Below are 25,325 nucleotides of genomic sequence, written 5' to 3'. Positions count from 1 at the left end.
AAAGTTGCATCAATGATCATTAAAATTGGCATCGATTTTTTTGTCGAAACATATTCATGTGAGATCTAGTTTTAAAGATCTCGTTGCAAGGATTTCAATAATGAAAACGGACCTGAATTCCGACGCGAGTATTAAAAGATATGAATTTTTTATATTTAAAACCTAAAATAAATGCACATGGAGTTGTTTTTCAAATCAAAGTAACGACGTAAATACATTTAATACTGATAACAATATATACTAACGGACAAAAAAAAGTCAAACCATGTAAGTGTGAAGCACCATGACTGACTCCTTTACTTAAAAAAGTACGCTTGTACTCCTTTCATACATTAATATAAAAGCATTTACTAGATCATTACTTTAGTAATCTGAATGTTTTTTATATTAATTTACAAGGAGAGTACTTTTAAAAATTTAGGCATTTATATTGGTTCAACACATCGCATTGTAAAATTTAGATAGGTGCTGGAGATGCCTCTAAACCCCATTCCCAAGAAAGAAAAGCGAAGCTTCGAATCGCCGTTTCATCAAATCCCCATCCACACGGGCCACCGGCTACCTACGAAGCACCGATACGGCGACACTGATACGCCGATACGGGTACGGCGATACGGGATACGGCAATTTTTAAAAACAGCAATTCGACGATACGGCAAGCATATATAAATAATAATAAAATAACATGCAATAAAAAGTAACATAATAAATGTATGAGATGATAACAAAATACCGACCCACTGGTTGTCTAATTACTTCCATACCTTATTGTTTCTCATTTTAAAATATCACTATCATCAATGAATAATACGACCAATCGGTCATAGACTATCACAGTATAATTTAGACTGTAATATCTATTAACATGACAATATAAAATTAATAAATCTTTTAAAATTAAAAACTTGAGATTATCAAATGACAAACATATATAAAGAACAACTTTGGATTGCACGAGTGGGTCAAATAATCAATTGCACAAGCAACATCCTTAACAAGCACTTTTATCCAACTACTACATTAGTACAGTCCACGTGCACTACCTATATGAACAGATCAACGATATATCAAGGCATGGGCAATACACAACGGCGATACTTTGAGGATACGCGTATCGCCATTTGTTTTAAATTAAAAATGACGATACTTCAGAAATACGAGTATCGAAGGCGTATCTGAAGTATCGAAGTATCGGCGAAGTACTGAACGGCGATACACAAGTTTCTGAAGTATCGGTGCTTTGTAGCCGGCCACCGCGCACCTCACTCACCTTCGGCTGATGCCTGAAGCAGCGCCGGCGGCGGCGGTGCCTTCTCCTCCTCCTCCCGCCCAGCCTCCTTCATCGCCGCAATGGGTGATACTTTCAAGCGTCCCGGTTGTGTTCGCCGAGGACATCCCTGCGATTGATGCCTCGTTGTCCAGGTCGGAACTCTTCAACATCTCCCTCGACCTCCGGAACCCACCTGCCATCTCCCATGTTACTGTTCCCCGTCGAATTTGTCCGGCGGAGGCGACGCTGAGCGATTTTCCCCATATTATCTCTGTGGACCGCATGGGTATTTATCTGATGTACACACCTGGTTCTTCTGAGCTTGCGGTATGCCTCCCGTACAAGGGTATTGCCGGCGAGGTCGACACCATTCCATGCCCCCCTCTCCCGATTGACAACCTAGGAAACACCGGCATCATATCCTATCGAGGGCTTCCGGACTACGCCATCTGTGAGCTCCGTCCAATTACGCCACCTTGCAGAGCTACTCAACCCTGTGGGGTAAGTGGACCGTCTCTGACAAGCTCCAGTGCGACGGGCTAATTCCGAAAGGGTGGGGTACCAGCGCCTCGGTGATCTCGCACGAGAGGAAGTTATGGTGGACAGACCTCTCGTGCGGCATCATTACTTGTGACCCCTTCGCCGGGGGTTTCATCCAGCGCCAGCGTGACCCCTTTGACGAGCCGCAGCTACTGCACTTTATTCCACTACCAGGGCCGGCTATCCTTTCCAAGTCCCAGGATTACTTGGACAAGACGAGGTGTGTGAAGGTGAGCAGCGGGAAGCTCCGATACGTTCTGTTCCATCCATGTTCTCCGGAGGTACAGGCTCCCATGGTCAGTATGTGGACTTTGGATGACCCTGCTGCTGCACACTGGTCGCTTGCGTATAGTGTATCCTTCACTGAGATCTGGTTGAGCCGAAGCTACAAGTTGACTTGTCTGCCAAACATTGTTCCCAAGCTTGCGCTGGTCCACCCACTGGACCCCAATGTCCTGTATTTTTTCAGCTACGGTCGAATATTTTCGGTGGAAGTGCACTCGCGGAAGGTCCTTCACTGTGAGCAGTACAACATGATCTTTCCACCAGAGGAGCACCACTGCTCCCGCTTCGTCTATGCTTACGAGTGTAGTCGTGGTACATACAATACCTTGCTAGCTACTGGCCTTGTTATCTCACTTATCTGATATACAATATACAGATACATTGACATGATACATTGGCACAACGGTGCAATTAAATGCCATTTCCTCCAAAATAGTAGTGTGGTTGTTTCTTTTTTTGTTTCATTTTAATTTGATTTTTTTTGACGATTGCCATATCATTTTGTATATTCATACTTTCCTGTGAACATTCAGGTGGAGAAGATCGGATGTTGCTCAATGATATTCCAATATCATCTATCAATAGGAAACCGTTATCGCTGCTGGTATAAACGCATATCCACATCCATTGTCTTATCAATATTAATATATTGGGTGGGGGAACCTGCTCGCTATTTCTCACCGTTTAGGTTCATGTTTCTGATTCCTCAAATTGTTATCTGGACAGGAGAATCAAAATTTTGGCATTGAAACTGCGGGCAGTACTTCTAGAATCCATCAAGAGAACTTGTCATTCCTCGATAATTTCAGCTGTAAGTCCGCTTTTCCAGTGATTTGGCTTTCTTTTTAAATGCTAAATTTGACAATGTCATAAGACTTGTGTAAAATTTTACGGGGTGATCCATGAAAACATGTGTCATGAGCAATTTAGCCGGCAGCGTTGGGTAGCAGGCTATTAGCATCCATGAGCCAGATATAGTTATTGCTGCTATCAATTAGATTTTAGGATCTTGAAATAGTAAGGAAATGATAGTTTGTATTTTTCACCTTCCATTTTTATGTGATTTGGGTCAGTTATATTCTATATTTAGTTGTAACCCATAAACCATACACCAGAAGAATATTTGATGGAAACTAAATCTTCGAGCACTATTAATGAAAATCTGTGCAAGATACGGAGGATGGAAGGTCACATGCATTGAATTGAATTTGTGGTTTTACTGTGAGCCAGGGTTGGCGAGGATGTCCAAATATCTGTGTTACTTTTCACTATTTCTGATATTGCCATGATGATTTATATATTCATATCTCTTGTGAACATGCAGATGGAGACCCTGGGATGCTTTCACAGTCGTGCGCGTCCCATGATGGCCCAACATCAGCTGTCTGTGGCAAGCAATTACTGCAACAGGTAAACTACAAGACCACATCCATTATTGTAGCAATATTCATATAATGGGTGTAAAGCATGTTCCCTGCTTCCCACTGTTCAGACTTGATATTTCTGATTCCCAAATAATTATTTGCACAGGAGAGTGGTAATGGTAGCATTGATCCCATCAGTAACACTGCAAAAACTCATCAGGGAAAGTTGATAATTCCCAAAAATTTCTGCTGTAAGTTCGCTTTCCAGTAATTTTGGCTTCATTTTACATGCTAAATTTGACAACCCCTCCAGACTTGTTTTTGCCCCTGTTTTTTTGCCAAGGCCGAACACCATCCCCTATTCCTACTTCCTCCAACCCGGTTCATCCTCCTCATCCATGAAACAACTTTGACTTTTGTTTTGTTTCCAACTAAAAAACACCACATTTAATCTCCAAAAATAATGATTGGGCTAACATTTTCTCTAAATTATACAGCTCCCTGATATCCCCTGCTATAGCATAAGTCCGAGTTAGAGAGCTAGGGGTCTAATAGTAGAGCTAAATAATTTTTTGGGGTAAAATTATTTGTGTTGGCCAGAGGATTATCAAAAACTTATTGTTCTACTGTTTCTTTTGCAGCGGACAAAGTACTGGAAGGGTCACACATTCATTTGTTTAAGTCTGCCCAAGACCTAAGAAACAGTATTGATGCCAGTAATTTGGAGTTCTTATCAAAGAAGCAGGCCTTTGCACTGCTAACAAATGCCAATATTTTCCAAGTGTCAGCTGCAAGGGGTATAACGGAGGAAGCATATCGAGCTGATGGTTCCTGCATAGTGGCAGACCAGGCTCTGTTACAACAAATTCAGCCCGCCGATTTTGCATACAGCAGTAGGAGAAAGCAGCTGAAAGAAAAAGTAGCCTCTCTGATGGTATGTGGATTAATAGTTTTTTCTTCTCTCTGCGATAGCTATTTCTTCCAGGAGAGATGTCAAAAGCTTGACATTCATATCTGCATGTCCTATTACTTCCTAGTGTTAGATGTGTATTAGTCTAGCTGTGCCCTGTGTTGGGTGCCCTCCTCTGAAACAGACCAACCACTTGTTTTGATCCCGCAGCAGCGAGTTTCCCTATGTTCCATGGTACAAAAATATACTGCCGCAAACATTAAGTTCTATCATACAGCGCAGAATCGTCAATAAGAACGCGAAACGGCAAGTTTTTATTGCCAAAACACTAGTTCTTGCCTATCACCTTGTCTACCAAGTAACAGCTCAAGCAAATTTCTAGTAGCAGAACCAAGCAGCAACCAGCAGGTATCTCAGTTTAGAACTTAGTAGATATGTTAGAATAAATCCGAGGCACTCCGTCGATTATCCGAGGACCAAGCAATCACACAAGCACGACACCGAGATTTGTTAACGAGGTTCACCGATATGGCTACATCCCCGGGGCATGACTACGGGCGCTCCTCCCCGTGACACCGTCACAATACCGCATCCCGGCCGTCTTGGGCGCCGGCACACGTCGCCGGCTCCCCCTGCACGCCTGTGCTATTATGTTGGCATAGGTTACATCGTGTGTCTACCCCGCTATATATGAGAGGCCTAGGATACAAGTGTCCTATCAGGACACGACTCCATATCCTGTCTAAACACAATACTACTCAGAGTCCAACTGTAACCTACCGTGTACACAATATTCGACACAACTCTAACAAACTCCACCTTGGCGAATATTCTCCACCACCTTGAATTCATCTGTGCGTCAAACTTCCATGTACATTGGACTTGAGCTTATCCATGAGCACCGCTGCTACTCCAAAGACTCCATGTGACTCCACCTTCAACTTGTAGTTCCTTCTTTTCCAGACCATAGTCAACGCTTGAACGAAATTAAGCTCCACATTACTCTAGTTGAGCTCCCAACTTCCAGAGTATCCAACACCATCACACACCGATCACTGACCTGCATGAAAGTGAACAACTCATATTGGGTGTTGCACATAAGAGTTACCTGAACTCAACATCACCGCTCTTCCTTGACCGCCCGTCTGAAACTTGAAGGAATTTCACCATTGCTTGTAGTCATCCCGAGTCAAATTTGCAGTTGTCTCACCACATGTATGACCACCAGAGCCCTGGCCCGTCTCCATGTCCCGTGCGTACCGCACGCCTCGGTGCTATTACCGCATCGAGCCTCTGTTGTCCCGGTCGAGTCTCAAGGGCCGCGAACCCGCACCACTCAACCCCCACTTCAGAGTACCACCGATCATCACCAACCGGTGCCGAGTATCACGTCTCCATCAGACCACTGGTACCCAGTCCGATCCACGTGTCTCTCGCTATCCGTTGAAATAGGCTTCGACTCTCCACGCATTTACGCCGTAGCCCCTCCATCAGCACAGAGTGAAGTCTTTCACCAGACTCCAGCTCCACCTTCAACATGACTCCATGTAGCTGGCCCTGCTACCCCGTGCCCTGTCGACTTCAAGCTCTCATGTGTGCACTGCCTTGAATCAACCCTGTGTCATAGTCTGTTGAAGCTGCACAAGCCCTCAGACCTGCACCACGTGTTTCCACGTCCCAGAAGTTGGTCACCATCAGCATCACGCTCCTATGTTGTCGTCGTTGAAATCACCGCCGTCTTCTGCTTTGACCGACATTCCGGCGATCCCTCAGACAGTCCAGTTTGACCCAGCCGAAAATTATCTGGCTACAACCATGCTCCACCTTGCGTCATATCCGCCTCACACATCTCCGTGCATTGCTTGACACCTTGTGTATGCATGATCCCATCGCGACGTGCTCTAGACTCCTCCAAACCTTATACGCACATCGCCATTCTTGCCACACGCATCACAGACCCTCACGCCATCATCCCATACACAACCCGTGTACAAAAAAAAGCCAAACTATGCCATGTAAGCCTTCCCGTTGCACTTGGTGATGGAGATCAATCCAGAAATCCATCACGTACTCCTGTAGGCTGTAGATGCATTGATCTTTCCTTTTTTTTTTGATGATTAGCATCAATCTGGTACGTAGCTTTCTTTTTTTCCCTTAACAAAACCTCATATCACGATCAGATTTCCTTGGCTCTGCACAACCAACACGTACGCTCCTCGGCCAGCTTGCGCTGCCTGGTGCTGGCACGATCAATCTCTGATCCATCGCTGCACCTCCCGGCTCAAACTGCCATACGCGCACGCGTCTCGCACGCCTTACACTCAGCCGATCGATACGGGTCGATCGCCGTACGCCAATCCAATCTCGCCGAGACAGCGAGTCCCTGCACACCGCTTATGTCTCCACCTGCTACCTCTGATTGCTCCTGATCTGATCTTCTTGTCGCCCCCGTCGAATACCACACAAAAAATCTTTCAATCAATCAGCTTCGATACGATTATTCTGCACATTGATTTCAACGCGACTTCCGAAGATCCATCCTCTAGATCATAATCACGACCTCCATAAACCTTGCTCATGATACCACTTGTTACGCAATCCCGGGTCCGCTAACACCAGCGTTTCCGACCCACATGCTTCAACAGGCCCAACCGAAGAGCAACACCGACTTATGACAGGCCTTGGGCCCTCTTCCCCCAAAAGACTAGCCTGTTAGGAGGGGACACCCTCGCCCTTATAAGTCGTGTTATGTCTCCTCCCACAACTGATGTGGGACAAAACCCAACAATCTCCCCCTCACACATCGGTCACCCATGGGCCCGCTAACACTAGCGTTCCAGCCCACCTACCATGACCGACCACCCGTGAGTCCACCGAGATTTATTCCGGGCACCTGGGCTCTGATACCACTTGTTACGAATAATCCGAGGCATTCTGTTGATCATCCGAGGACCAAGCAATCACACAAGCACGACACCGAGATTTGTTAACGAGGTTCACCGATATGGCTACATCCTCGGCGCCGGACTACGGGCGCTCCTCCCTGTGACACCGTCACAATACCGCACCTCGGCCGCCCGGGCGTCGACACACGTCGCCGGCTCCCCGCGCACCCGTGCTGTTATGTTGGCATAGGTTACATCGTGTGTCTACCCCGCTATATTTGAGAGGCCTAGGATACAAGTGTCCAATCAGGACACGACCTCATATCCTGTCTAAACACAATACTACTCAGAGTCCAACTGTAACCTACCGTGTACACAATATTCGACACAACTCTAACAAGATACAAACCAAGTTAAACTGCACGCTGTCCCTACAGACTATGGAGAAGCAACAACTTGGGTGCTTTGCAGACCATGTGCAACTAGAGGGAATGATTACTCCATTCGTCACGCCTGGATAACAGATGCTAGATGGGTTCTCAACGTGCGCACACACAATTTTTGGCTGCCCAAAACATACGTTTTTATGGTATATTTCTGTTCAAAAAAATAATTCTGATTCCTTATTCGGTGACTCTTTCCCGTGCAGATTTGGATTTAATAGGAAGGCAACACAACTAATAAACACGCCCAATTTATTTTACATCTTCGTTGGACCATGTAGTATCATTTGAGCCTCTTGGCAATAAAATAGAACACATGTAAATTGAACATTAATACTTAGACTGTCTATTAAACAAATAGAAGTCTCCCAGGTTCTTTATCTCCAGGCTAAACATGGTGCACATTGATGTCAGTAAACCATAGTTTAAAAACCACCGACGGTCAGACCGGAAAAAATCGTAACCAGTGCCATTTGCGGTTGGTTAAGTGTCACGGTCCGTCTGCCCTCCATCCTAGTTCCCGCCCTTTTCATGGTGCACCGCCGTATGGACCTGATTGAGACCTCCGAACTATCACCAAAGTTGGAAGCGGAGGATCCAGAGGTGATGGCTGCCCGCAGCTACACGCAACGTGCGCCATCGCAAGCAGAGGAGCAGGAAGTTAGCAGCTAAGATGGTTGGCCAGACGCCAGCTCTTAAACTCCAGTACCCTCCTGCCCTCATGGTCTGAGGAGCTGCGGCTGCCGTATTACTATGCCGCCAAGCAACTCGGTCTTCAGTAGTAGTCCCCGACCACCTTGGCCTTGCACATGCCATGGGGCGTCGACCGCAATGCGACAATCAATTCCGCCGACTCACCATCGCGCAGCTCTTTCGGAACCGGACGTGGGGCATGTATCAGCTCGGCGCCTGCTATCTGCGTTTGTCTCAACCGGGCACGACGCCGGCTGACGGTGGGGAGATGTTGGACATCATCCACGACGGAGGCGGCTTTGAGGACAGACAAGTGGATGACTCCCGACCGGAGTTGGGTGTTAGGAAATATGCAACTTATATTCCCATGAGGCCATAGGCCGATATATATACATGTACAGGTGTGGAATATATGCAGGAAACCCCTTATACAATGGGATAAATACAAAAGGGTACATGGCTATATTATATATACTCTAACACCCCCCTCAAACTCATGGTGGATGAACAACATCGAGTTTGAAGAGATAGAAGCCATGTTGCGCTCTAGTCTGGGCCTTCGCCAGGAAATCTGCCAACTGCAACTCGAAAGGCACATACTGAAGAGCAATAACCTGATCCTGCACACCAATATGCTTGGTGAGCTCATGCTTCATAGGATCGCGCGCAATGCTAATAGCACATGTACTGTCATATAAGAGCAGAGTAAGTGTAGTGACAGAAACACCAAAATCCTGAAGTAACCACCATAACCAAGTCACCTTTGCCGTCAAAAGAGCCATAACTCACAACCCAGCTTCTGCACTCGAACGGGAAACTGCAATCTGTTTCTTCGTCTTCCAGGTAATGAGAGAACCACCAAGAAAAACAAAGCAAGCAAAAAGTGAACGGCGATCTGAAGGATCACTAGCCCACGTAGCATCCGAATAGGCCTGAAGTTGTAAAGAACTGGAGCGAGGAAAGAATAGACGGTGAGAGATCGTGCCCCGAAGATATCGGGGAACGCGAAGGAGGTGACTATAGTGAACGGAGGTGGGAGCGGAGACAAACTGACTCAGAATATGAACCGGGTAAGAGATATCTGGATGAGTGACAACTAGATAGACAAGATTGCCAACAAGATGACGATAACGCGTCGGGTCAGGCAAGGGGTCACCATCAGTATCACGGAGGTGAACATTGAGCTCCATGGGAGTCTCAACAATGTGCTCGTTAGTAAGAGCAGCACGAGCAAGAAGATCCTGGATATACTTTTCCTGGGATATAAAAAAGCCATCAGAGGTAGAAGAGACTTCAATCCCAAGAAAGTAGCGAAGAGGTCCAAGATCGGACATAAGAAACTGCTCACTAAGACGGGCCTTTACAAAGGCAATATACTCGGGGTCATCACTAGTGATGATCATGTCATCGACATCGAGAAGAAGAAGAGTCCGACCATGAGGAGAAAGGTGGACAAACAATGCTGGATCATGAGCACTTGCTGAAAAACCAGGGGCAGTCACCATAGAGGCAAAACGCTCACACCAGGCGCGGGGGGGGGGGGGGGGGGGCTTGCTTAAGGCCACAGAGAGAGCGACGAAGACGACATACCATGCCATCAGGAACCGAATACCCAGGTGGTGGCTGCATGTACACCTCCTCACGCAGCTCACCATTAAGAAAGGCATTCTTAACATCAAGCTGAGATACAGACCAGTGGCGTGCACAGGCCACGTCAAGAAGTGTACTTATAGTGGTCATATGGGCCACAGGAGCGAAAGTCTCGGCGTAATCACGACCATGCTCCTGCTGAAAGCCACGAGCCATAAGACGAGCTTTGTAACGCTCAAGAGAACCATCGAAGGAAGTCTTAACCTTGTAGACCCATTTACAAGTGATGGGACGGACACCGGGAGGAAGAGAAATAAGATCCCATGTACCAGTGCGTTCAAGAGCAGCAATCTCCTCTGCCATCGCAAACTGCCATTCAGGATGAACAACAGCCTCATGATAAGAAGTCGGCTCAAGAACAGCAGCACCAGCGGTGGAAAATCCAAGGCGATCAATAGGCGGACGAGGACGAGGACGCAATCCATAGGTAGGCTGAGACGAGGAGGATGACACATCCGTAGAGGCATCCACATTACATGAACAACGAGTGAAATACTGAGGAAAAGATGGAAGAATACAAAGAGGAATTGTCAAGGTAGAATCGGGGGTGGAGACGAAGAAGTCACCGGAGATGAGGGTGCAGAATCCGGTGACATGCTAGGTGAGGAAACCGTGGGAGATGGTGGAAGCAAATTGGCAAGAGACGGAGAAGCAGAGGTAGCGGAATGAATAGGCAAAGGCTCGATGAGGATGATAGTTGTGTCATGAAAAGTGAGGAAAGAGATATCTTGCACTGAAAAGGTGGAGGAAGATGGGCGCGGGTAGAAGGGACGAGACTCATCAAAAATCACATCCCGAGAAATACGCATCCGACGACCAATAGGATCCCAACAACGATAGCCCTTATGCTCATCACTACAGCCTAGGAAGACACACTCAACGGACTGAGCGGATAGTTTGGTGCGTTCACGAGGGGCAAGAAGAACATAGCAAACACAACCAAACAAACGAAGTGCCGAGTAATCGGGAGAACGATCAAAGAGACACTCCAAAGGAACACCACCTTGCAAGGCAGTGGACGGCTAAAGGTTGATGAGATACATGGAAGTGGAGACAGCCTCACCCCAAAAGTGAGGCGGAAGAGAGGTGGCGATCATCATCGCACGAGCTGTCTCAAGAAGGTGACGATGCTTACGCTCAGCCACACCATTCTGAGCATGAGCACCAGGATAAGAGAACTGAGCAAGTGTACCCTGCTCAGCGAGAAATCCACGCAACATCTTGGAGATACACTCTCCAGCAGAGTCAGCACGGAACACACGAATAGGCGTAGAGAACTGAGTGTGAACCATGGCAGCAAAATGCTATAGATAGATAAGACCTCACTACGAGAAGACATAAAATAGATCCACGTGTATCGAGAGAAATCATCTATAAAGATAATATAGTAGCGATGGCCTCCCTTCGAGGCAATCAGCAGGGTGCGAAGTCGCGCAATCTCGTCATCAGTGAAGTACACAGCTAAAGTAGGCGTTTAGTGGCATGAGGAGAGAAGCGACCACCACCACCTGTGGAAGTCGCTAAGTATAGTGGTGTAGCATGCCCAGTATCGTCGGCAAAGGCCGGTGGAGAAGACGAGGTCGTGTGCAGACAAGCACCAAGCGCCAAGGGAAGACGCGTGGACGAAACGTAGTCCATGGAGTCATAGGCACCAGGACAACCGGTGAAAGTCGCGAGAGGTGTCGGGGAAGAGCGACATGCACCGATGAAAGTCGCGACATGAGTCGGTCTAGAGCGACAATCACCATATGTAGAGCTCGCAGGAGGTCCAGAAGAAGAGCTACCAGCACAGCCGTCAGGAGTCACCGGGAAGCAAGGGACTTCAACGTTGCGCGCTGGGGTAGACATTTTTTCTTTCTTTCTTTCTCTTTTTTTTACCAAAGGAACTCAGGCAACGTGAGTTGCAGCAGACGTTGGCTGCTCGATCTGGAAATCAAACCGACCTGGAGGAACGGCAGATCGCTGCAGCAGCAGCATCTCGATCTGGAAATCCACCCAGCCTTGAGAAAACGGCGAAGTGCTGCAGCAGCCGCAGCGAGATCCGACTTGGGGGCAGTAGAGGACCGACACGGGCCTGGGGCGGCGGAGGACCGGCGCGGCGGCAGCTACGACGGAGGACCAACGCGGGCCTGGGGGCGGCGAAGGACTGGCGCGGCTGCGGCTGCGGCGGAAGACCAACGACGTGGACGAGTTCTGGCACGGGAGGCTGGCGACGGGATCCAGTAGAGACTGGATCGGGGAGACGGGATCCAACACAGGAGGCTGGCGACGGGATCGAGGAGCCGTCCCAGTCCTGCGATGCACACGGCAGAAGGGCGACGACGAGCAACGGCCACAGAGGAGAGTGGCGGCGTGGAGCGGATCAACAACAACTGTTGCGACGTGCAAAAAATTGACCTAGCTCTAATACCATGTTAGGAAATATGCAACTTATATTCCCATGAGGCCATAGGCCGATATATATACATGTACACGTGTGGAATATATGCAGGAAACCCCTTATACAATGGGATAAATACAAAAGGGTACATGGCTATATTATATATACTCTAACATCGGGCACATACACCCAACAGCCCGGCACGTATACCCAGTGGCCAGACTCATACACCGAGCAACCTGACCTTGAGCCAGAGCCAGACGATTGGTTGGCCGGTGCCGACCCAAAGAATAGGGGTAGGGGAGAAAGTTCCAATTTGAGTGAGGACGAATTGTATGTGATTCGTGGTTGGTCACTAGCCTTGATTCGTTTCATGGCTTCATGGCACAGAGCAAAAGGGCTCAACCTTCTGGTCGGATTTTCATGCTTGGTTCCATGAGCACAAGCACTACGATCCATATTGCAAGGAAGCGATCGGCTATCATGGTCCAAAGTCGCTCACCCATCGATGGTACACCATTCAAGATGTTCATGCTTGGTTCCATGAGCACAAGCATTATGATGTGGTCCAAAGTCGCTCCCCCATTGATGGTACACCATTAAGATGCCATCAACAAGTATGGCAGCCATTACAAACAACTCCAACCTGTAAACAAATCGTGCGCTTGTCCTAGAGCAAGTAAGTTATTTATGCGTTGGTCATTTGGCCGGATATGCTATATGTGTTGGTAATTTGGCCGGATATGCTCTATATGTTGGTCATTTGGCTGGGCATGTGTGCATATTGTTGACCATGCCCCTTTTTGCTAGCTACCCCGTGTATGCACATTGTTCATGAAGGTGGAGAAGAAGCACTTCATCTTCATGCATTGTTGTTTGAATTTGAATGCGCATCCCAAATGGCTACTATCCATTGCCATTCCATTCAGACCGCTGCAATCGTTAATGAAGAGGAAGATGGTGATCCAACCGACCCGACAAAAGGAGGGCTTGAGCCGGCCAGGAAGGTTAAAAGGTGGTTTCGATGGAGGAAGTGGAAGGAAAAGCGAGAAGGGGCGATGGCCACGATGATGGAGTGGTTTGAAGACATTATGGCGAAGGAAGCATGTTCAAGCGCAATGACACAAAGAGGGAAAAGAAGGCCGAGAGGTTTGACATGTTCTTAGCGGTGATGGAGAAGAAGATCAAGCTCGAAGAGAAGAAGGTTGAGCTCGTGGCCAACTCAAACAATGCCAAGATGTTGACCTTGAAGATGGAGGACTTGGAACCCGATGCGACAAAGATCGTGCAAGCCTACCATGCAAGGATATTCAAGCGTTTGGCGGTTTAGTTGGAGGAGCCGGCCGTTGAGGAGTAACCGGCTGCACAGTGAAGAATTTGCCATTGATAGCTGTCTGTCCATGCAAAAATTGACGTTTTTTTGCACGGACAGCCGGACCGTCATCTTTTGGCATCTATTGGATGTTAAAACTTGTTGAACATCCGGTGTTATTTTGAGTTTTGGTTGTGATGCATATGTTTGCAACTATTTTTACATATGCCAAAAATGCTATTGATTCAACACATACATGTCAACTAGAGTAGGCCAGACCTGGGGCGGACGTATGTTGCAAATGGTTGGACGGACGGCTCCAGTATCCGTGTCCGTAGGGGTTTACTGTGTCTTATTTGGGGTACACAGTTGGAGATGCCCTTAGCAGGTTTTGCCTCACGAACGGTCACTTTCCTCCAACCCCCAAGTTGTCCCGCTCGATTTGCGCCGCCGAGCGCCGCGCCGTTGCCACCCCCGCGTGCCCACTTCCTGCGCTGTTGTCCAGTGCTCGCTGGATGCACTGCGCCCACGCACAAATATTGGAGTGAGTCAGCGCAGCCTGCCTCTCTAGGTCAAGGGGACAATCGCTGCCGCTGTCCTCCTGAGTTCCTAATTCGGATGCCCTGACCTTGGCCTGGCATGTTCCATGTTCTGATTCTTCCCTTATCTTCAATTCTTCATTTGCGATGTTTATGCTGGTCTGTGATAGCGTGATGCATTTAGTGTCATATGAATATTAGAGAAAATAATGCTTGTTTGCTGTTGCTAATGATCTATTCAACTATGACTATGAGAGTATTTTGGTTAATTTGATATTTGAATATCAAATTATTGATGCTTGTTGGCTGTTGCGTGTGTTCATGGTGGCTGCCGTACACGGTACACCAGTATGTGAGCCATATTTGTGTGTGCGCTTGTAGGTTGTAGGCTTTTATACTTTTGTAGTTGCGTCCCATACTGCTATATTATTCATTGGGATGATAAAGCTGATTACTCTCACATGATGTTGCATATATTTTTATCTATTGGCTAGAGTATTTATTGTTACTTTCATGAACTAAAAACCAGACATCGAACTAGTGGACCGGCGGTCTGACCAGTGAAAACCTGAACCGAGAGCGCCTCACCGTTCGATCACCGGTCTGTTTTTTAAACTATGAGTAAAACTGGAGTTAGCTCCATGCAAAAGGCTACATAGAAACTGAACACCAAGAGGACTTGGACCATTTTTCAAATAGAAACTTCAATGTGCCCATGATAAGATACCGACACGTAGTTCTGAACCTGGGATCACCCTCATATACGAAGCAATCTAAAGAGGATCTAAGTCCACCATCATCTGTGTTTATTTGGTAGTACACTTGTTGGTGTTGTGGGCAACAACTTGCGCTTCCCTCTCAGTGCCTACTGGTACCAACTACCAAGTATATACTTCGGTGCATCTGTCCCACAGGCTGCCTCCACTGCTCGCTTTCTGCCATTATTTTATTGGAATAGCATGTATAAATCAGGCCACATTGGCCCATAGCAGTCCAAGAATCCACTCTCTAACATGGTATTGAGCATAGGTTAAGGCTCTCGTCCCAGCCATATCATTATGCCACCAACTGCCACTTCTTTAAGGACTCCTTCCTCTGTACTGGACCTTCCAGCTCCTACCCCAACTGCCATCCCAGTGCTGCAAACTTGGGCGCTGCGAAACAGATCCCCTGCATGTTGTCTCTGCCTAGATCTGTTATTCTGTTAGCTGCCTGACACTGTTGCTTCTACAGCCACAATGGCTGTTCACGATGGCCAACTCCGGTGCCTTGGGTGCCGTCTCGTCCAGAAGTGTCCCATCATATTCAACCCACTCAATTACCGAGACTAAGTGGCGCATTTCCTGCCATGCTGGTGAGTCCTCATAGCGGGATGCCATCGCTGCTTTGAGGAGGCTCTGGAGACATAGCAGACCTAGCTCCACTTCTTCAAGGGCTTTGGATGAGGATGCTTGTTCATAGTTCAAAAAAGCGCTATTAGGCGCTCGCCTAGGCGTGCTTAAGCGCTCGGCGTTGGCATAGCACCTAACTTTGGCCCTAGGCGCTCAAAAAAGCAGCCTTGAGGTCCTCCGGCAAGAAATCAGCCTTTCCGGCCAGGAATCATGTTTCTCAGGTGAGAAATCAATCTCCCCAGCGAGGATGAATCCTCGCCGACGAGGGATTCAACTACTCCAACGACAAGTTGACTGATTCCAGCGAGGGATCGAGCTTCTCCGGCAAGGGACATAGGAAGAGGGAGAGAGGACAAGGGGCAGAGGCGGCGTGAGGAGGAAACCTAAATTTCCCGCTGCACCATACGAGAGCTTCACTAGGAGAATATGAAGATGGGCCTGTGGTTTAATGGCTAGGCCAGCCCATCTAGCTTATTTCTTCAGGCTACAGTACTAACACCTACTCCCTTCGTTCCTAAATATAAGTCTTTGTAGAGATTTCACTAGTGAACTACATACGGATGTATATAGACATATTTTAGAGTATAGATTCAATCATTTTTCTCCGTATGTAGACCCTTAGTGAAATCTCTTAAAAGACTTATATTTAGGAAACGAGGGAGTAATTCCTAGTTGCGCCTAAGCTAGAAAAGCGCGAGTAGGTGGCCAACCGCATAATTAACGCCTAGCGCTTTTTTGAACTTTGCTTGTACTTCTTCCTTTGTGGTGGCTAGAATGGATGGTGACTTCACTATGGAGCATGGATATGGTTTCTCTATTTGCGGCTCACTTGATCTGGGGAGCACCCTTGCCTTAGCTACAAGCCAGCTGGGGATGCTATGCATCTCACCATTCTTCATCAGCAGCAGTCACTGCAGTAGGGTGGTACCATCGTGGACAGTTGCTAGACTACTAAAAAAAGGGGCTATAACTAGTTATTGTCTACTAGTAGGTCTTAAATAATGTTGGATATTTACTTCCTAATGATGAGATCGATGGGATTGGACAACTGGTTGCTCCATGGGAACATAGTGGTCTGAATCGGAACTGCTCTAGCTAGGGAGCTATGTAAGAAAATAAGATGCTGCTGTGAGTATGGAAAAGTTATCTTCTACACCTTATGCTTCTGTTATTTGTTTCAGATTTCAAGCACCATAAAATTATGCCAGCATACTATGAAAGGAAATATGTGGGAAAGACAGCGTTATACCATTCAAGCCAATGATACACTCGGTGTTATTCAGTGGCGCTCAACACACAAGGTATACTTGTTAAGCATCTCATTTCTGTTATTGATTTTATTTTTAATTTCCATATCATATCTAATTGTAGTGTTTCTTTACTGAGTGCAGGGGGATAATGATGGACACTCCTGCAGAACGAGGTCTCAGGAGCTTGCAGCCAAAGGGGAGCATGCTGATCAATCACTACCTCCTGACCCAGACGTACCAAGGCGAATACATGGTGCTGATACTGCTGCACCAAACACACCTGGACGCACTAATGATGCTGAGGCTGCTCCATCAGATGCACCGGGGCATACATATGGTGCTGAAGCTGACCCAGCCGTTAGAGTTTCAATGGCTGAGTGGTTAAGTCGCCTTCAAACTAGCCAAGACAGACTAGTAGCAATTGTGGAGCAATTTTCAGCAAGGCTTGAAAGAGATACATACATGTTAGAGCAGATCATGTTGCAGCAAGCTAAACTTGAGAAGGCTCTCCAGGTGCACACCGCATCTTCAAATGCCATATCTGAGAGGGTTGAACAGATCAACAAGCAACTTGATCAAATTGCTCCACTAACAACTCCCGCGGCAGGTCAGTCACCTTCTGCTTCACTTCTTGATCTACTATAGGGAGATTATCCATCTCTTTAATTTGATGTGATAGGAAGTGAAATAGGTTGGTGTCTGTCGTATTACAACATTGCAGGAACTCCAGCAGATATTACACATGTATTGCAAAAATTACAGTAGACATGCACAGTGCACATTTACTGTTCTAACCATAGCTACACTTACATTTCCTGTGACTTGTAGGTAGCAGAATCCATGATAGCACGCTAGAATGAAGGAACTGGCGTTGGCTTTGCAGTGAGCTCGTGATGTTGGCAGAGAGATCGATAGATATCCCACTGCCGTTGTGGCAATGACGTAGTAATACAGATGAGCAAATTTTTAGCATCAGCTTAACCCGAGACGCCGTGGAAGAGAAGTGATGGGAGTAATGCAGTTCTGGAACCATACAAGATTGTAATGAAAATTGGTATTCTAGTGCATACTGGACTTTAGGGGACGCGCCCCGTCCCATCCACCTCCTGTTCCCCACCTCCCATCCACCCAGGCCAGCGGCGGGTTCCCTCCGGCAGAGGACGCATCCACGCACGCTCGCACGGTGAGGCAGGGAGGGCCAGCCACCCGCGGATTGACCTGCGCCCGACCGTTCGGCCCTCCCCGCACCTCGTCTCGTCGACCCTGAGTGGATTCGGCCGGCGGGGAGCTTTGCCCCGTCCCAGTTCGCGCCGCTCCGACAGCGGCGAATCCACCGCTAGCGCACAGTGAGTAATAGATTCTGCTGCTTCCCTTGGGTCGTGCGACTCGAATTCGAGTCGAGTTTGGCGCTTCGTGACACGGATGTCGCTCTAACGGTTGTCCGCACGCTTCTGTCAGGACCGAAGGGTAGGGATAGTGTTCTTGTCGCAAGGGGAAAGGGGAAAAGTATCGCCTCCATAGGAATTGTATTACTGTAAGAGGAATATCCGTTGCTTAAAGGCAAGACAAGAGGAATCAATGCTGAGCTAAGCCACAACCCGACATGCTTTATAGGCGAGAGTTTAACCCACAGTAACTATCAGGTGAATTACCGACAATGGCTACAGTTAAAACGGCAACGGACAGTGAACAGTCTGATCCAACGGCTGGTACGAACTGGTACACGAGAGATACGTTAGCAGTCGTTGGATAACTGACGAAGCTGCAAGTGTTAACTGAAGATGGTCCTGACATTGCCCTCTCCTTAGGCACGACGTGTCCTCACAGCGTGTTCCTGTCGTGGCGCCATTGGGAAATCGTCTGATTGAAGAAGTCCGGGAAGGTATACTTGATGAAATCAGCATCTTCCCACGTAGACTCAGTTGGTAACAGATTTTCCCATTGCACTTGCCACTGAACGACTGGAATGTTGTGTCTTGGAATCTGCTGAACCTGAAGAACTGAAGCAGGACCCATCTTGATGGAACCATCAGCCAAAACCATTGGTAGATTAGGACTAGGGATAGAGTGAGATCCCACATGTTTCTTGAGCTGGCTCACATGGAAAACTGGGTGAATCTTGACATGTTCTGAAAATTGTAATTTGTAAGCAGATTTGCCAATCTTCTGTATGATCATGAAAGGTCCATCAAATTTGTTTTGTAACTTGAGAGCTCCTCTGAATCCAAAAGCTGCCAATCTATATGGAGCCATTTTCAAATAAACCAGTTCTCCCACTTGAAAAGACCTTTCCACTCTTTTTAAATCAGCATATTTCTTCATCCTGTTCTGGGCCACTATTAAATTGTTTCTGAGCTGGTCCAACATTTGTTGTTTCACTGTTAAAAAGTCTTGTGCTTCCTCATCATCTGGCCTAGGTATAGCTAATTCACTAATCATTGGGGGAGGGTAACCATATAATGCTTGGAATGGAGACATTTTTAAACTAGTATGATAAGTGGAGTTATACCAGAACTCTGCCAAGGATAGCCAGGCAAACCACTTACTAGGAGCAGTAGTGGTCATGCACCTTAGATAGGTTTTTAAACATTGGTTGATCCTCTCTGTTTGGCCATCAGTTTGAGGATGATAAGTTGTGTTGTATCTTAATTCCACTTTTACAGCAGCAAAAATATCCTTCCAGAGCTTGCTAGTGAATATCCTGTCTCTATCTGAAATGATCAGTTTGGGAGGACCATGTAATCTGATTATCTGATCCACAAATGCTAGGGCCACACTCAGCATAGTGTAAGGGTGTGACAAGGGAATAAAATGAGCATACTTAGTGAATCTGTCCACCACTACCATGATCACATCATATCCTTTTGATACTGGTAATCCCTCAATAAAGTCCATGGATATGTGTTGCCAAGCCAAGTCTGCAACAGGTAGAGGGTCTAGCAATCCAGGTTGAAGACAATTTTCATGTTTAGCTCTCTGACATATAGGGCAAGAAGCAATAAACTCTTCTACTGCTTTCTTTAGTCCAGGCCAATAAAAGATATGCTTAACTCTTTGATTTGTTGCTCTATTTCCAGAATGTCCCCCTACTGGTGAACTGTGGAGGGCTGCTAGTAACTTAGTTCTCAAAACAGGGATGTTACCTACCAAAATTCTGCCCTTGTATCTGATGATCCCTGAATGCAGTGTATAATCAGAATCAGCTTGATTTTCTTGTAGTAGCACCTTTTCTAATATTGTTTTACGGCCTTTATCTTGTTGGTAACTTTCCACTAGCTCCTGTGCCCAAGTAGGAGTAGCTATAGAGATTGCCATACAGCTAGGAAGTACTCTGGATAAGGCATCAGTACCTTGTTAAAAACTCCCTTTTTGTATTGGATTGTGAAGTTGAATTCCAACATTTTCATCATCAGTTTGTGTTGTATCCCCTCAGTGAGCTTTTGATCAGTGATGAATTTCAGAGATTGTTGATCTGTCTTGATTGTGAGATCATTTCCCAATAGATAGTGTCTCCATCTCTTAAGGGCTTCCAAAATAGCTAGAGCTTCTTTCTCATATGTTGACAGAGCAGCATTTCTAGGGCAGAGGGCAGAGCTATAGTAAGAGATTGGTCTGCCTTCTTGCATTAGCACAACTCCTATTCCTTTCCCTGAAGCATCAGTTTCTAACACAAAGGGTTTGCTGAAATCAGGTAATGCTAGTACTGGAGCAGATATCAGTGCAGCTTGCAACTGTTTGAAAGCTGCTTCTTGAGCCGCTTGCCAAGAAAATTTTCCTTTCTTTAACACATCATGAAGGGGTCTGCATATTACTCCATATCCTTTAATGAACCTTCTATAGTACCCTGCCAACCCCAAGAAACTTCTTAGTTTAGTTACTGTATCAGGAGTAGGCCATTCAGCAATAGCTGATATTTTCTTAGGGTCTGTTGCTACCCCTGCAGCAGAAATAACATGTCCCAAGTATTCTACTTGTTGAGCAGCAAATACACACTTGGACAACTTAGCAAAGAGACTATGGGTCTTCATTGTTTCCATAACTATTTTGATATGCTCCAAATGCTCTTTGAGATTTTTACTGAAAATCAGTATGTCATCAAAGAAAACCAGCACAAACTTTCTCAGATGGGGTGCAAAAATAGTGTTCATTAATTCCTGAAATGTGTCAGGAGCATTGGACAATCCAAAGGGCGTGACTAAATATTCAAAATGTCCTAAGAAGGTTCTGAAAGCAGTTTTAGGAATATCTTCAGGACTCTTTCTGATTTGATGGTAGCCAGACCTTAAATCCAACTTGGAAAAATAAGTAGCTCCATGCAATTCATCCAATAAATCTTCAATGACAGGGATGGGAAACTTGTTTTTGACTATCAGTGAATTTAGTCTTCTGAAATCAGTGCATAGTCTCATTGATCCATCTTTCTTCTTTACTAATATAACAGGAGCTGCATAGGGACTTTGGCTGTGTCTGATAAAATGAGAGCTAATAACTTTTTGATTTGATCCTCCATTTCCTGTTTTTGATGATGAGGAACCCTGTAAGGTCTTACTTGGGGAGGAGTAGCCCCAGGGATTAATGGAATTGTGTGATCCAAAGCCCTGTGAGGAGGAAGACCTGTTGGTTCTTCAAACAAATCAGCATATTCCAGAAGTAGTTTCTATACTTGAGGAGGAGTCTTGCAACCCTCAGGTGCATTCATCATGATGTTGTTGATTTGCACTAGAAACACTTCCACACCTTTATCCAGCAACTTATCCATTTTCTCTGCTTTAACTTATTTCAAACTTTCAGCATTGGTAAACATAGCAGTAGTAACTGTCTGCTGTCCTTGAACTGTAAAGCTAAATAGCTTTTTGGGAATGTCAAATGCTACTGGACTCACAGCTGTAAACCAATCATATCCTAGAATAGCATCATGACTAGGTAGAGATATGGACCTGAAACTGTGCTGCAACTTCAGCTTGCCTAACTGAAATGTACATTGAGGAATTACTGCTTCAGATACTAATGTTCCTCCTCCTGCTACAACTATCATTCTTGGTTTAACTGGAATTAACTGAGAGTTAGCTTTAACTGCAAAATCTTGATTTAAGAATGAAGATGTACTACCAGAATCCAGTAGGGCTACAACTCTTTTTCCATTTATGTGTATGATGACTGTAGATGTAGGCACAGTCAATTGCTGTCCCATAGCAAAGGCACAGATGAACATAGCTTGTTCCCCTTCAGAGATAACTTCAGGTTGTTCCTGATTTGAATTTTCTTCCATCTCCTGTGCCAATTGTTCTTCTGCCTCTTGTTGCATCATGTGTAGATTAGGAACTAGCTTACATTTATGTCCATGAACCCATTTGTCTCCACATCTCCAACATTCTCCAAGTTTCCTAACTCTTTGGTAACTCTCATCAGATTTTGGTAGAGTTGTTGTTGTAGTAGCCACTGAAGTAGTAGCTATTTGTTTGCCTACAGTGATGCTTGTATTAGGCCTGTTATAAAAATTGTAGTAAGGAACATTGTTCTTCTTGACCCAAGATGACACAGGAGGATGACAAGGTTCAACATCCCTAGCTAACCAGTATGAATCAATGAGTGTTTGTGGTCTTAAGGGCCTGACTTGAAATTTAATTCCATCCCTTAGCCCATTCACAAAGTATCTCACAAACCAGAGTTCATTTAACTCAGGATTTTCCTCCTGGATGTCAGCCATTAAATCTTCAAACAATTTAGTATATTCAGCAACAGTGCTACTGCCTTGCTTGGCAGAGTTAAATTTCTCTGTGAGATCATAAGATCCTTGTTCAGAAAATCTTTTGACAAGTTCAGCTCCAAACTGTTTCCAGCTCAACTGTTTCTTCAGAATACCAGACCTTCTGAGCCAAGTATCAGCATCACCCACAATGTAGACCTGAGCAAGTGAAACCTTATATTCCTCTGGAGCTGCACACATCTGAAAATATTTGTTACATTGTCTGATCCGTCCAACAGGATCTGTTCCATCAAATTTAGGAAATTCCATTTTTGGTCCTTTGGTTAATGATTTCATGAATTGAGCTTGCATATCCTGTTCATAATTTCTGTAATAACCCTGCCACATGTTTCTGTCTTTGTTACCTTGATAGAGTCTATTGAAAACAGGGGTTTGACCTCCACCTCTTGCAGTGACAGGAGTACCCATAGCACTAGCATTCTCATTTCTCTGCTGATTATCATAACCAGGAGGAAAAGACTGTCTCTGAACTTTCAATGGAGGTAAGTTGTGTGCCTGGATCTCTTCAAACTGTTTTGTTTTTTGTTTCTCTAGTTCCAATTGCTTCCTCAACATCTCATTTCTGGTTTGTTGCTCTTGCAAATTCTCCTGATGCAAAGTAGGGGATTTCACTGCCTGACTAGAGCTAGCTGGCTGCACATTACTCACAACTGTTCCTCTAGATGGAGCAATATTTTGCAACACTAAACTGATGCTTGATAATTGCTTACTCAGATCTAGCACTGCCTTCTCTATGCTACCCACATGTACAAATATATCACCTTGCTTAGCATCAATGGAGTGCATGTCAGCCTGAAGTTTTGACACATCTGCTCGCAGCACCGAATTGTCTTTTTGTAGGGTAGCAAACTCCTCTCTCACAGCCAACAGATCTTGCACATCAGCTTCATCAATAGTGCCTTTACGCCCCATCTCCTTGATCTCAGTCCTGGTGAGGAATTTTACCACGGTTCAACCGCAACCCTTCCAGAGAACTAAGATCCTTCCGCCGCCTAGATCCACGCCTCCTGAAGCATACAAATCAGTGCAAGGACATGGAATTTTACGGATCAAACAGTGTGTTCGATCAACCACTCCTGCTCGACTGATTTATGCCCGAATGAAAACACCGCCACCAACGCCACCAGAATTCTGCCGAAGTTGAACACCGCCGCCTACGCCGCCATAACTAAGCCAATCTTCCTCTAACAGGGTGGGAAAAGGGTGGGAATCACGGATCGGGAGGGAATTCTATCACTCTATCATCTTTGTCGCCGAGGATCGTTTGCTCTGAATACCAATTTGTCAGGACCGAAGGACAGGGATAGTGTTCTTGCGCAAGGGGAAAGGGGAAAGTATCGCCTCGATAGGAATTGTATTACTGTAAGAGGAATATTCGTTGCTCAAAGGCAAGACAAGAGGAATCAATGCTGAGCTAAGCCACAACCCGGCATGCTTTATAGGCGAGAGTTTAACCCATAGTAACTATCAGGTGAATTACCGACAACGGCTACAGTTAAAACGACAACGGACAGTGAACAGTCTCATCCAACGGCTGGTACAAACCGGTACAGGAGAGATACGTTAGCAGCCGTTGGATAACTAACGAAGCTGCAAGTGTTAACTGAAGATGGTCCTCACAGCTTCGCTCCCTGCGCCGCCGCCGCCTCCTCCTTCCGCCACGGGCGCCCCTCCTCACCCTCCCCCCTTCAGCGCCCCGCCTGGCGGTCGCTCCGACGCCGGGCGGCCAGATAAAGCCGCTGCTCGCCCTGTGTCGTCTCAGGCGTCCTCCCTGGGGGCCTGGGCTCGGCTGCTTCCCGGTCGGTCCTGCCCGACCTCATGTGACCTGGAGCCGGTCGATGATGGGTGGATGTTTGCACAAAACCGGAGGCGCTCATGTTGCCCCGTGAATGATGCTCCGCGCTCGGGGGTTTTTTCCACTGTTTTGACCTTGCAAAGTAAAAGTAAAAATGGAGACGATAGTTGTGAATAGACCCAGGGGCCGTAGTGTTCACTAGTGGCTTCTCTCATGAAAGCAAGTAGACGGTGGGTGAACGAATTACCGTCAAGCAACTGATAGAACCACGCAAAGTCATAACGTTATCTAAGGCAATGATCATATCTATAGGCATCACGTCCAAAACAAGTAGACCGATACTTTCTGCATCTACTACTATTACTCCACACGTCGACCACTATCCAGCATGCATCTAGTGTATTAAGTTCATAAGAACAGAGTAACGCCATAAGCAAGATGACATGATGTAGATGGACAATCTCAAATCTATGATGAAAGCCCATCTTGTTACCCTTGATGGCAACAACATGATGTGTGCCTTGCTGCCCCTTCTGTCACTGGGAAAGGTCACCGCACGGTATGAACCCAAAACCAAGCACTTCTCCCATTGCAAGAATCATAGATCTAGTTGGCCAAACAAAACCCAAGACTCGGAGAGACTTACAAGGATATCAAATCATGCATATAAGAAATCAGCAAAGACTCAAATATAATTCATAGATAATCTGAACACAAATCCACAATTCATCGGATCTCGACAAACACACCGCCAAAGAGGATTACATTAGATAGATCTCCATGAAGATCATGGAGAACTTTGTATTGAAGATCCAAGAGAGAGAAGAAGCTATCTAGCTACTAACTACGGA

At 46.2% G+C, this 25,325-nt stretch overlaps 1 protein-coding gene and 1 long non-coding RNA gene across 4 annotated transcripts; one reads left to right on the top strand and one right to left on the bottom strand.

The window, feature by feature from the left end:
* Window positions 1–942: 942 nt before the first annotated feature.
* LOC123429610 lies at window positions 943–20,324 on the top strand. Of its 3 annotated transcripts, none has more exons than XM_045113648.1 (9): window positions 943–1,422; window positions 2,629–2,699; window positions 2,822–2,906; window positions 3,420–3,505; window positions 3,626–3,710; window positions 4,101–4,393; window positions 16,844–16,963; window positions 17,054–17,519; window positions 19,990–20,324. In XM_045113648.1, the coding sequence occupies exons 1-9, from the start codon at window positions 1,407–1,409 to the stop codon at window positions 20,103–20,105; spliced, it is 1,338 nt and encodes a 445-aa protein (XP_044969583.1). In that variant the 5' UTR covers window positions 943–1,406; the 3' UTR covers window positions 20,106–20,324. The 3 variants fall into 3 exon arrangements, with proteins under 3 accessions (XP_044969583.1, XP_044969571.1, XP_044969577.1); XM_045113636.1 differs by lacking the exon at window positions 943–1,422 and adding an exon at window positions 1,462–2,407; XM_045113642.1 differs by lacking the exons at window positions 943–1,422; window positions 19,990–20,324 and adding exons at window positions 1,883–2,407; window positions 17,741–18,014.
* On the bottom strand, window positions 989–1,667 carry LOC123429636. The gene is made up of 2 exons (XR_006622722.1): window positions 1,578–1,667; window positions 989–1,463 (listed from the first exon to the last, which is right to left on the bottom strand). It is a non-coding gene; the product is annotated as an uncharacterized LOC123429636 (long non-coding RNA).
* Window positions 20,325–25,325: the final 5,001 nt, after the last annotated feature.

The sequence above is a fragment of the Hordeum vulgare genome, chromosome 1H (genome assembly GCF_904849725.1).
Source record: "Hordeum vulgare subsp. vulgare chromosome 1H, MorexV3_pseudomolecules_assembly, whole genome shotgun sequence".
Lineage (NCBI taxonomy): Eukaryota > Viridiplantae > Streptophyta > Magnoliopsida > Poales > Poaceae > Hordeum > Hordeum vulgare.
Note: the sequence above shows the minus strand (reverse complement) of the source record. Positions and strands in the feature narration are given on the sequence as shown.